Genomic DNA, 14,025 nt, shown 5'->3' with positions numbered 1-14,025 from the left:
AACCACAGCTCCTGTGAGGTAGCATGTGTGTGTGTGTTGCTAATTAGAAATACTGCTATCCTTCAGAAAAGGCTTACATGCTATGTGCTCTGAGATCTTAAGTCTTCTCTATTGGAGGAAGCTCCTCTGGATCTTACCCACAGCTCACCCATTTGTTTGCTTCTTAAAACCCACGTCAGCATGAAGCTATCACTACATCTTGTGGAGATGAATGCTGGACTCTGATCATGTATCAAGCTTAGATAGCCAGTGAATGCATGTCACATCCACATTTTTGCTACTGTGGAAGTTTCAGGAAACCCCACTAGAAAGGCATACCCATGGAAGAAGAATTTGGCCTTGATATTCCGCCTTTCACTCCCCTTAAGGAGTCTCAAAGTCGCTCACAATCTCCTTTCCCTTCCTCCCCCACAACAAATACTCTGTGAGGTGAGTGAGGCTGAGAGACTTCGAAGAAGTGTGACTAGCCCAAGGTCACCCAGCAGCTGCATGTGGAGGAGTGGAGACGCGAACCCGGTTCCCCAGGTTACGAGACTACCGTTCTTAACCACTACACCATGCTGGCTACAGATCATGGATCAAAGCTATGTTGCGCTCTGTGTTTTTCCAGGATTTACAATGTTAGATTCCATGTGCGGAGAGACTACTGAAGACTTTGGATGTTTTGTAATATCTGTTTATTTTTTCCAATATACAGATTGGCCAGGAGGGAAGCAAGAAATTGTAAAGGCAGTACCAGACCAAAAGCAGCATCAGTCCCCAGCAGATATAACAGCACTCTAGCCACCTCCCGTGGCTACTTCTTGCTAGCTGGTTGGGGAGGTGGGGGCAGGACTGTGAAATGCATTTTCACTCTCTGTCCAAATCCAAACTGCATGGACTGCTTCTTCCAGCCTCCAACACACATGCACATGTGACTTAAAGCACCTTCTACAGAACATTATTAGATAAAGAGAAATGAGCAGCCACTAGTGGCCATTAAGGAAATCCCTACTGCTCATTATCTAGAAGGAGAGGGTCACCTCTTCGCTTTGGCCCAGCAGAACAGCATGATCCATAACAGGTGGAGAGATTGTGTTGTGGGGCATTCACTTTTACCCCCTCTTTTTTATTTTAAAAAGCAAGGTAATTAGACTTGCAATCTTCCATGTTTCTTCAATAATGATTCAGTCAGTGCTACCACACTGTAATGCACAGCTGAGAGGAACTTAGACACCAAAGGCTGTCTTCTTTCATTTCACAAAAAGGCATAAGGAGGCTGGGATGGGAATGGAGTGCCAAAAGAGGACCTGTAGCAGTCAAGTCCTGAATATGCTTTTAAAGCAAGACTCTGTGGCACAATTCAAGTTCTTAAAAATGTGAAATGCCCACATCAGAAGCACTAAAACTGAGGGTCCCCTTGGTGTGTAAAGTTACACATACAGTTACTACTGAGTGATGTTTATACTGGACAAAACTAGTAATACTAGCAATGGATGACTTCTGAATGATTTGCAACAGATCTGTAAAAGTTTCTAGCTGCTAACAAAGATGACTTTCTCCTTTCTTAAGTTAGGCTGCTGAAATTAAGAAAGTGTGGGTGCGGGGTGGGGGGGAACCAGGAGCAGGAAGTTCAGTACTGATACTGAAAATAATTTCCAGGGCGGAAAAAGTACCTATTCTCTTCTTGCTCCCCCCCCCCCCCCAAGTTTCTGTTGCACTTGAATCTGGCTGATGTGCCTCAAAGTTGTATTAAGATCTTGCAAAAATGAAATCTGTCAATCCCTGTCCTAGAACATTTCCCCATAATCCTCTGTAATATGCCTATGTTCCCTAAGTTCAAATCTGGGTCATTCATAGAATCATAGAGTTGGAAGTGACCCTGAGGATCATCTAGTCAAGGAGTAGTCAACCTTTTTATACCTACCACCCACTAATGCATCTTTCTTGATGGTAAAATTTCCTTACTGCCCACCAGTGCTTGATGGAAGGAGGATTCAGCTTGTGCAATAGAACCCCCTACCACCCATCTAGAATCCTGAAACGCCCACTAATGGGTGATAGGGACCAGGTTGACAACCCTTGATCTAGTCCAATGCAGGAACATGCAGTTGTCCCATATGGGGATCGAACCTGAAACCTTGGTGTTATCAGCACCATGCTCTAAGCAACTGAACAATTTGACCACCAAATTCTTGTACTAGACTATGCATAAAATCATCTATCCTCTCCCCTCCAAAGTATGTATTTATAACAGCTGAAGCAAAATGATGATGATAGCAAATATGAAGTGTTTATGACTTGTTCATGTATGCAGACAATCATTGTGACAAGGGCTCAAGCTGCTCTGAGTGGGCCTTTTGCCTAGACTGATATAAATTATCATAAAAATAAATATTAGTTATTTGTGGACTTCCTTAGAGGCAGCAAAACAGGCTAACATGTATTTTTCAGTATTTGTTAAGTAAAAGGAGCCCACCAATTACGCTCAGTTCTGCGCTGATATAGATGGTCCCATGTCTATTTTCTGCCACACACTGATACATGCCGGTGTCCGATAGGTTCACACTGGTGATGGTGAGCGTCCCATGCTCTATCAAGATTCTTTCCTGCAAAACAGCAAAAGGCACAACACAATTTTGAAAAGCTCATATTTAGAATGTATGCATTGCTGCAATCATATCATTTATTTTAACCTGTCAGGGGGAATCAATTTTGATGTTAAAAATGCAAGTTTATGAACAATTTACATGATGTCATCTATTGATAAATAATTTATATCGTATTAATTGCTGAATGGAGGAAACCAATATCGTAGTTGGTAAATGCCATTTAAACAGTATATCACCCCCTCCCCAATTTAGATTAATAGTATCTTCAGGTACATAAACTTGCAACTAATACTGCTTCTGTCCTGTAGTGTGTTGTGGTTTAATCATGCCAGGCAAGTTCTTCAGAAGATTTGGAACAGCAGAACTATTAGCTTTCTGCTCCCTTGAAGGTTAATGGGAACAGTAATCACATTCAGTGTTGCAAAGCTATTGTATGCAGTTCACCCCACCAGAATTAAAACAAAAATCAAAAACCCCTAAACCCTAAAGATGTAAATGTTAATCATTTAACGATCCTTACTTTAGTCTAATGTGATTTAAGTTCAAGACCATCTGCCAGTGACCAGCATGAAGCAAGTGAAATTAGCATGTGGAACAAAAGGACCCTGCAATCATTTGTCAGCCTACGGATATGGAACTCACGTTATCAGTTTTAATCAGTACAGCATTGTGTACAATAGGCATCCGGGTGTATTTTTAACAACGAAACATATAACTAATATAATTTTTAAAAAACTGACCGACTTTCTACTTGGCTGTGGGGTTGCAATTTTATGTTTGCATAATCTTTATTAGAGCTTGATTGAATCTAGGCAACTCATCAAAGAGCAGGTTAAGAAAAAAAAAAGCTGGTCACTCTGATAACGGAGAGTGAATAATTTGCCTAGTTTGCCTATATAATTGAGACATTCAAGGCCTGAAAGGATCTCCTCTGGTGAGACATGGAATGGAAAGGGTGCTAATGAGATTTCCTCCTTTTCCATAGATCATTAATCTTTAGGCAGTTCATTCTGCCACTGCTAATGGTAGGTCAACTCCCTTGTTGTCAGTTCTTGCCGAGATCTGAAGAAGTTGAATGGGGTTACTATTACAGACCAGAGGGCTTGTTTACCTCCCATAAAGTTCAATTAAAAATCAGGAGCTCAAAAATGGAAATGGAGGGAAGGTGTTTTATACAGCCTGAGTAAGTATATTCCCATTCACTCTTTTCACAGTTCACACTTACACTTAACTAGCGTTTCCATTATGACTTTTCCTTCCCCTACAGAGTTGTACAGAGTGTAAAAATATACAGCCATTTTATGTACCCTTCTTCTCATAGCAAATGTCCTCTGGAAATGAGTCCCACAGCTTCTAAGTTCCAGTTGATTCAGAGAAACGCTTGTCAAAGGCAGAAAGTGGCACTTAAATGCCTAACTTTCATTGAACATTTGGCTGGGAATTAGGTGCCTGAGGGTAATTTCTGCCTTTGAAAAGTATGGCTTGAAGTGTCATTGTTTTAACTACAAGGAAAGCTCAAGGTGATTCTGTGACATTCACTCAGCAGGGAAGGAAGTCTGCAATGGGACAGATGGAATTTTAAGGCCACTCGGTTTCATTAATTTCTTTTTCTCAACGGCAACAAACTATACAGAGATGAAAAAGGTCACCACTTCACAACAAATCCTTTCAAGTTTTGTCACCCAACTCAAAAGCATCAAGGACACCAAGCCTGAATATTACTCATACCTGAGGGAGAAGCAGTTCGCCATCCTTTAGCCAGCTGTAAGAAGGCTTTGGTCTCCCATTCGCCTTACATTCCCAGTATATGCTTTCTTCCATGGCCACATGAGCGTCACTTATTTTCTGAATCCAGTTTGGAGGAGCTGCAAGGAGGACAGAAACACTCTTCTAAGCAAGTGTTTGTTTTCTGCGTGCCATTAACCTTCAAATGACTTTCTTCCTAACATACACATTTATATAATACTACATTCACATATCATATCATTGTTCTTGAAAGTGAATTGGATCTCGTCTCTAAACAGTAGAGACACAGTAAAAGAAATAAGGAAAGATGTTTTCCTTTTTGGAGATATTAGTAGCAATAATGTTTTAGCTGGATGGCTTCCCCCATTGCATTAATCCAGTGTACTCATTGGTTTAAATGTGCTGAATTGGGCATAGACTGCCAACTTATAGTTATCCCCTTCTCCCAGGAAACCCTGAAACTGAGGGCTCCAAGGGTTTGTGAAAATCACAATTCGCAGAACTGGCACTAAGCTACAATTCCCAATATCCTTTGGAGAATCTATGACAGCTAACCTTGTAAACTATTTTTAGTATGTGCTCCCTATTTCTAAGGAAAGCTGTATGTTTCTTTAGCATAATAACCTGCCAGATAGGAGAATAAAAATGCTGCCCAGTCCTGGTATCAATTATGTTGTACCTAAGAAAATAAATTTATCCTGTATGCTTGCAAACTGCATGCATCAAATTCCAACCTGCAGAAACCATAAGCACTAAGGTCTACTCTCGAGTCTAAAGTGCTTCAATGTGTAAACTATGAGAAATCAGAAATACATCTGCCATCTTGTTCCACGCTCTGTAGACAATGGGTGGTATTCAACCAAGTTTTACTCAGAGAAGTCCCCTTAAATAAGTCCCCTTAGCTAAGTTAGGTCTATTAATTTCAGTGGGTCTACCCTGAGTAAACCTTGAATACCATCCACTCAAACTAGGGGATAGAAACAGCCTAACTGCCCCATGCAACATATTTGAGAGGAAAATATATGAGCATAATCAAGCCAAAGTTAAGAACATTACGTGTCCCATTAATTGCAATGAAATAGATTTAACCACTTATTTAACTTGCTCGGGGAAATAAGTGGAACTTAAAACAGTCTCCCAGGGGATGTTTTTTCCTCTGTAGCCTCCAAAGATATGTATTTCAAGTTTATAAGAATGCTATTACTTTGCTTTCAGATAACAAACACAAGTGACAGTGAATGTTCTGGGGACATCTCAGGCTGCCACATCAGAGAAACTAGACAGCTAAACTGTCCTGGAATGGCAAATTACTGTGAGCCCCGTATAGAAGCTTCTGAATCCAAAAGATAATTGAGCTTAATGAATAGTGACTGAAATCTGCACACACAATTGTCCAAAGCTTAAAGAAATATGTATATTCTATGCCAGCAGAGGTCTCTATGAACCTGGGTATTTTACAATGCTGTTTCTCTCTATAATCAGATAAAACAATTTCAGATTTCTTCAACAAAGGACAACCACTTTTAAAATCCCCCAGGGGTTTAGATGAGATCAGAGGAAGGTTTGCAAGGGTAGAATTAAGCAGCAAAAGCTTGATAAACAAGAAGTGTCAGGTTGAATACCAACATGATGCTGCTACTTTTAAATCCATCTCTGCTATCAGCATTACTTGCTGATAAACCCAACAAGGAACAAGCAGCAAGGATCTTTTTGAATAGTTCAAGCTCCTTTGGGTGACTTAATTGAAATAGGAATTAAAGTTAATGGCAGCTGAACACCTAATTCCAAATGTACAGTACAGATTCTCCCAGATCTAGAAGAAAGAAAACAAGAAGAAAAGAAAAGCTGAAGAAACTTAGCTCAGAAACTTATATATGCCAAGAAAATAAGACTTAAAGAGATTCAGAGGTGGGGTGAGGTGGGGAGGGGTGAGAGAGAAACAGATTGACAAACATAATAAAAAATAAATAGGATACGCCCCAGGTTTTTCTTTAACAAGAAAGCAACACACTACAACTGACAGATTTAGCATCACACAAAGCTTCTATCACCTCACTTCTTCAGTATTATAAATGACAATTCTAGAGACAACAAAAAAGATCTGCATAGAGCAAGATAATCTATGGATTCAAAGAGCTGCCTGAAGTTGCTTGTCAAAACATGCATTCTTGAGTCCAAGGCTATTTTTCAGCAAGTGTGAAGTGTACAATAAAAGGCATCCTTGTCTATAAAATCACTATTACAACTCATGTCCTTGGGTGCATAAATTAACTTTTATATAATGAAAAAATACGTATTCTCAGCTCCAGTGATTTTGGTTTTCCCCACAAAACACGACGACATATATGCCTTTGAGTCATATACCCCAAAGTTGTAAACATTTATTTTTATCATTATATAATTCACTTATTGCTGAATAAATGGAATATATAATTTCACTTCACTACTGAGAAGTCCTAAGAAGAGGCTGCTGAATCAGGCCCAGTGGCTCATCTTGTCCAGCATCCTATTCTCCCAGTGGCCAGCTGGATGCCTGTGGGAAACAAGGGAGCAGAACATGAGCACAAGAGCCCTCTCCCCTCCTGTAGTTTCCAGAAACTGGTACCTGGAAGCATTGCTGCCTCCAGCAATGGAGGGAGAGCATAGCTATCATAGCTACTCACCATTGATAGCCTTCACCTCCATGAATTCAGAGTTGCCATATTTTGAAGAGCGAAGAAAGAGGATGCTATGACAACTCTCATTTTAAATACCCCTACTATTTGTAGGCTATAGAAGCTGTGATGTATTGCTGAGTGGGGCAGGAGAAGAGGAAAGCAAGTCTCCAGTTAGGTCTATGTCTCATCCAGAAAATATAACCAGAGGCATTTTGGCAAATTAAAAAAAAATCCATCCGGACAGAAATTTTACCCCTGGAAAAGAGGATGTGTCCTGGAAAAAGAGGACACATGGCAACTCTTCTAAACCCATTCAAGTTGGTGGCCATCACTGCCTCCTGGGAGAGCGAGTTCTATAGTTTGACTATGCACTGCATGAAGAACCACTTTCTTTCACCTGCCCAAAGTCCTCCAGCATTCAGTTTCACTGGATTTCCATGAGTTCTAGCATTCTGAGAGAGGGAGAACAACTTTTCCCTATCCGCTTTCTCCATGTAATGCATAATTTTATAAACTTCTGTCACGTCATCTCTTACTTGTCTTTTCTCTAAACTAAAAAGTCCCAAATGCTACAACCTTTCGTCCAAAAGCATGAAATCTAATCAATACATTGCAGCAAAATCATTTCTTTAACCCATAAGAAAGCCTGGGGGGAAAATAACGAAAATTCTAGCAGCAAAAACATTTCCATCAAACGGGCCTAAAGATGTTCAGGAGATCAGCTGATAGAGGTGCCATTCAGAAACAAAGCAATGACAAACCTAGACAGCATCTTAAAAAGTAGAGACATCACCTTGCCAACAAAGGTCCGTATAGTAAAAGCTATGGTTTTCCCAGTAGTGATGTATGGAAGTGAGAGCTGGACTGATCGCCGAAGAATTGATGCTTTTGAATTATGGTGCTGGAGGAGACTCTTGAGAGTCCCATGGACTGCAAGAAGATCAAACCTATCAATTCTTAAGGAAATCAGCCCTGAGTGCTCAGTGGAAGGAAAGATCGTGAAGCTGAGGCTCCAACACTTTGGCCACCTCATGAGAAGAGAAGACTCCCTGGAAAGGACCCTGACCTTGGGAAAGATGGAGGGCACAAGGAGAAGGGGACGACAGAGGACGAGATGGTTGGACAGTGTTCTTGAAGCTACCAGCATGAGTTTGACCAAACTGCGGGAGACAGTGGAGGACAGAAGTGCCTGGCATGCTCTGGTCCATGGGGTCACGAAGAGTCAGACACGACTAAACGACTAAACAACAAGAACAACAACAAAGATGGGGATCAACAACCAAGGAAACCTTCTCCTTTAATGTCACCCTCAAATCGCTTGCAAGGGAACTATTCGGAAGAGACCCTCAGATGAAGACCAAAGGGTGTGAGTAGTTTTCTATTGGGAGAAGCACTCCAAAAGATATTGAGGCCCTGAGCTGGTGCCTCTTGCCTGTTGGCTCCCTTGGAAGATTGGGAATGGCGTCTCTGAAGGGAATGTGTGTTTATCTGTGTGGGAAAGGGAAGAGGGGAGGCAAATTTAGAAAGACATCCCTACCCCTAGGGAATATATTGTGATGAGTTTGTAGAGGGGCCAGATCCCTCTAAATTCTTAAATTTAGTAAATGTTAGAATTTAGCTAATACTTGGAGTATTAAGGGTAAATGTTGGGTGCACTGTAAAAATACAGGCTGCCCCTGTTTTCCTGTTCAGGAGATCAGCTGATAGAGGTGCCATTCAGAAACAAAGAGAGCAGAGTACTGGGTCGTTAAGGGCAACTGCCAATGCCAATATTGTCCCTCCCCTGGCTCTGAGGAGCAAGAGGCTGCCAGAGTTATAGGGGGCAGGAATAAGTGTCCTTTTGAATAGTTTTTGAAAAGAGTAGAAAAATAAATAAATAAAATATAATAAAATTTATACCCCACCCATCTGGCTGGGTTTCCCTAGGTGGGGGAAGAACTCCATGCAGACTGGCTGGGAGAGGCTGTACCCAGAGACTGGGGAGCATGGCTGGCTTCTGCTCTGAACACAAGCCTACTTGAGCTATGGGAGAAGCAACAGAAGACACTCTTGGGGTATGATATTCTGTACTCTCTCCAACAAGGTTCAGGTGTACATATGTGTAAACAAAGCCATATATCTTAAAGGCACTACAGTCTCTGTTGTGCCTCACTCCGAAGGAAACACAAACCCTGGTTAAGAGCCAAGACCCCTGGAATCTCACTCAGCTCAGCAGAGATTGGAGTGACCCGTAGCAATATATTAGGATCAAGAATATTGTTGTATATACAAGTGGGTGGCATATGCATCTATCTGCCTATAGCTGGGAACAGGGTGCTATACTGTGCTGTGTGTGTCTGTGTGTGCAGTCATTCAACATGAGGGGTCTCGTGTGTGACTGTGTGTGTGTGTGTGAGAGAGAGAGAGAGAGAGAGAGAGAGATGAGTGTATTACCCCATCTCTTTCTTTAGCTCTGATGAGCTCCCTTGCTTCCTAATGTTAGCAGGGGGAGAATGGATGCATCAACATGCATGTCTCCTGCTTTTGTGTGTCTATCTGTCCTGCTGGTCACGTGCCTTGCTGCCAATCTTTTCTTGTAAGGGGAAAGGTGTTGGAGAGAGAGTGTGTGAAAGGCACTGAAATAAGACGTCTTATGTCCTGACAACCCAGCGGCATCTTATGTAGAGGGTTGATCATTGGAAGTTCTTGATTTGCCACTGTTGGGATACCAGATGCATCTTTGCTGTCATATAGCTAGTGAATTTGTATGCTGTTTCCTAATCATGACAGTAAACAATAAGATATATATCTCCGAATACCAGATGCTAAAGTATTCAGATGCTAAAGATGGTTAAAATATTAACCGCTCTCAGTCTGAAAACTGATAACCTGATAACTGACATTTGTCCAGATATTAATTTGTCTGAATTAATTTTAAGATGTATTTTAATTAATTGATGTTTTTATGTATATTGTGTTATTTATATGATGTTAGCTGCTCTGAGCCCGTCTCCGACCGGGGTACAAATAAAATTTACTATTATTATTAAAGTTAAAAATTAGGAATTGTGCACATGACACCTTGAGCCTTCCTTGAGCAATAGTATCACAGTGTGGGGACAAAGGTAATCCAATGAATGCTGAGTTAAGATTGTTTTTGCATTTTAATAAATCTCAGCTTTATGTAAATGCAAACTTATGCAAAACTGAATTGATAGATTTGTTTGGTTAACTGAAGAAAAATCTATTGATTCAATAATTAAAATTCCTTTAACTGCACTGCAGATCCAGTATTAACTGAAAGGGAAACTTTCACTAGATCCATGGATATCATCAGGAAAGCTTTGGGCTACTTCAGTAGAAATAGGTCTGCCAACAATGTAAACCTACTAAACACCAACATTTTCCAAGTTTTGGATTGCTTCACAATGTCTCAGTCTATATACATCTGTGTAAGCAAGGAAGGAAATTTCATTATACCAGTCACACCTCATAATGTTGCATACTCTTATCACACAAATGTTCACACCAAAGGAGTGAGGAATGAGCCACACTGACTTTTGTGAAACTACAGCCAGAGATATAATTGTTTCCTTTTCCCCTTTGGAATATATATATTTTAAACCACAGCAGTTCAAACGACTTCATTACTCTGATGCTGTTTTGCAAGATCAGGATCAGCTCTTTTAGAATTAGCTCAGATAGTTCCCATAAGCCTCATAAGGGGCTCCATTGTACTTCTAAATGAGATACAAACCTTTACTTTATTGCAAGGGATCACCAAGGTTAAATTCTGTGTTCAGGCAGACTAAAAATAGAGTTGAGGTTAGTGTACGTTTTTTCAGATGTACAGTATAGATGAGGATACAAAGCTTTGCCTGCTTCCTTCCCTTTTCAGTTCAGACAGTTCAACAAAAACATATAAAAGGAAAGGACAATATAAAACCATATAATTTGACAGTAATGGATCCTTACTATTTCAGAACATTAGGTTTGGTAACAGGCTGAGAGCTAGAATACTTAAAAGGAAAATACTTTTTCGCAGAATCTCTGTGAGTGGGAACACCAGTCACAAAAATAATTTTGTACTAAGGACATCGTTGACCAAAAAACTGAAGCAATCTTGAGATGGAGAAGAAAATGTTGTAATGATGGCTGACTTCAATTACCCTCATACAGAGACTGGGTAAATGCATGCTCTAGTCACAAGATAGAGGTAGAATTCCTAGAACACCCTAAAATATGGTGTCTTGGAACAGTTGATTATGGAACTAACCAGAGGGGAAGTGTCCCCGGACTTAAGCCTAAGTGGCTTTTAGTTTGGAAAAAAGACAACTGGTGCATGGTGCTGAGAAATACATTTCTCTCTCTCATAATAATAGAACTTGGGTCATCCAAAGAAACTGGCAGGAGATTTAGGACATATAAATTAAGCATTTTTTCATGCAACCAATAATTCATTTATGAAATTTGCTGCCACAAAGGTTGCTGACAGCTACTAGATCAGGTAGATTTAAAAGGGTATTAATGGCTTTCAACCAAGATGGTTATATGCAATATCTATGTTCAGAAGCAGTACCTTCTAAGTACTATTTACCGGAGGGCAGAAAAGGGGTAGGGCTATTGCATTCATGTCCTGCTTATGAGTTTCCTGTAGGTGTCTGGTTGCCCGCTATTGGCAACAGGATACTGAACTTAAGAAGAGTGCTACTGGACCAGACTTATGTTCTTAATACTTTGAACTCTGTTGATAACATTACTAGTTATTGTGAGGTGCTAAAAGAAGTATGAGGGATACACATTCACAATTTAATTTCAAATATAGCCAGGAGTGGGCCTTTGAACTTTGCTGAAAATCTCACCTCCCCATGTGAAACCTCTTTACCACCTGCAGAAATTTGTAATAGCAACTATGATTTTTAATAGAAGCAACCAAGGACATGAAACAGCTCTAAGATTTGTCATAGATACCAGAGTCCTCTCTGTCTTTTAAGTGCTCCCATCCAGGTGGCATTATATACTGTATTTTTCGCTCCATAAAATGCACCTGACCATAAGACGCACCTAGTTTTTAGAGGAGGAAAACAAGAAAAAAAAAATTCTGAACGAAACAGTGGATGTATGATTTTTGTGGTTCATGCTGTGGCCACACACGTTATGTGATTTGATGGTGAGTTTGGGGTAGCCCAGTGCAAAAATGCTGAGGATCCATGTGGATCTGTGCTTTGTAACCACGTTTCTGTGCCATTGCGGCCCCACGAAACAGTGGATGTGGGGTTTTTTTGGTGCAGGCTGTAGCCATGGACATGCTATGTGATCTGATGGAGAATTTGGGGTGACCCAATGCAAAAATCCTGAGGATCCATGTGCTTTTACCTCCCCCCTCCCAGGCAGCCTCCTTTATCTCTCGAGTCTCTTATCTCCCTCCCTATCCCTTGCCAATCAGCTGCTCAGCGCTGATACCCCCTTCCCTCTTTCTAAAAAATAATAAATGCATGATCTGCTTTTTGCCCCTGGGCAATTTGACTCCAGGCTCCACGCATTCGCTCCATAAGACACACAGACATTTCCCCTTAATTTTTAGGAGGAAAAAAGTGCATCTTATGGAGCGAAAAATACGGTATTTGCAAGACAATCACAGGGGATAAACAAAGCAGGTTGCTACATTTTCAATCAGGTCTGTGGCTTCTGAAGCAGCCGAAGCAAACAGGAATCTTCCAAGCAGAGAGACAAAAACAAAAGCATCTGGCCAGTCTTAAAAGAGTCTGTGCCCTCCTTCCTCACACTATCCCAAGATGATTAAAGTGTACCAATGTTCTATAACCTAACTTGCTTTCCCTTCACACATGCTACTAGGCTAAGCTGTGAAACTGTACAACTGAGGTGGAGGAAAAGAGGCTGAATTGCTCACCCTGCGTCAACCTGTTTAACCATACTGAACATGAAGCATGTTGATGCCACTGATAATATATATATATGGCGCAAAAGAAAACTAGAGTCAGCATAACAGCAACAAACAAGCAAACCTCTTTCAACAACTTTACTGAGTGCTGAATAATATGGTTGGTGACAAAAAAAAAGATAGTCTGGTTTATCTGCGGCAAGCAGGCAAATTTGAATTTCATCTTCCTTTGCTTTCTCTGCTATTCACAGAGGCAGATAACTCAGTTTAAAAGAGTAACACTGTTAGAGCCAGATTTTAATCTCCAGGGATGCATTATGATAGAACATTTCACAGAGAAAGGCTGTAAGTAAGTGACAAGTTTGATTTTCCATATCAAATACGTTCCAGTGTTCCTTTCTTTGAATGTGAACTTTTGACCCAGTAGAAACAACTTGGAAAAACAATGCCAGCACTGCAGTTTTCCCCTCCCCATTATATATATATATATATCTTAGATTAAAAAAAAAAAGATTAAAGATGTTACCATTCAGCTTTTGTCACTAATGCAGGATATTATGTGAGATCTTATGACAAGCTGCTTTCAGAATGACAGGTCTGGAATGGCTATTTTGATGAAACTTGGGGAACATTTTCATGGTTTGCCTTTTCAAATTTAAAAGGCAGCTGAAGTCATGTTATTCGTATAAGAGAACACTCCAAGTTAAACACTGAACACCTTTAACAGCAGGCTAGTGGGGCATCACCTCTAGACAAGGTTAACTTTTAAAAGTAAAATACAGGGATATAGTCCAAGCTGAGACTGCAAGGGAAACATATTTTCCCACTTGGAGGATTTTAAAGAAATATATACAATTAAATTGTATATAAATTTTATGAAATAAATAAAACAAAATGTAGCCAGTGCTAATGTGAAATATTAACATGATTCTGTTCTGGCCTACATTATTTTATTTTATTACTTTTATAGAATTAATCAGTTGCCTTTTCATGTAAGTACAAGCATGAACCAACTTATAAGTGTAAAAATAAATCAAAGTTGATTAAGAAACAGATCCAAACCTTAGGTTTTCTGATGCTGATGAACTACAACCCCCATCAGCCCAGTCAGAATGGCCAATGGCAAAGGATGGTGGGAACTGTAGTTTAA

General features: G+C 40.3%; 1 protein-coding gene across 12 annotated transcripts in view; it reads right to left on the bottom strand.

Annotated features, from left to right (window-relative positions):
- Window positions 1–14,025, bottom strand: part of LOC310670124 (contactin-4) — a 506,424-nt gene that overhangs the window by 92,496 nt on the left and 399,903 nt on the right. For all 12 annotated transcript variants that reach the window (XM_083424800.1, XM_083424802.1, XM_083424806.1 and 9 more), the window contains 2 exons: window positions 4,320–4,456; window positions 2,459–2,588 (listed from right to left, as the gene is read on the bottom strand). In XM_083424800.1, the coding sequence (XP_083280926.1) occupies window positions 2,459–2,588; window positions 4,320–4,456 (267 nt within the window). The remainder of the gene's footprint in view (window positions 1–2,458; window positions 2,589–4,319; window positions 4,457–14,025) is intronic.

Source organism: Podarcis tiliguerta, assembly GCF_965153285.1.
Source record: "Podarcis tiliguerta genome assembly, chromosome: 2".
In the NCBI taxonomy this organism is placed as follows: domain Eukaryota; kingdom Metazoa; phylum Chordata; class Lepidosauria; order Squamata; family Lacertidae; genus Podarcis; species Podarcis tiliguerta.
Note: the sequence above shows the minus strand (reverse complement) of the source record. Positions and strands in the feature narration are given on the sequence as shown.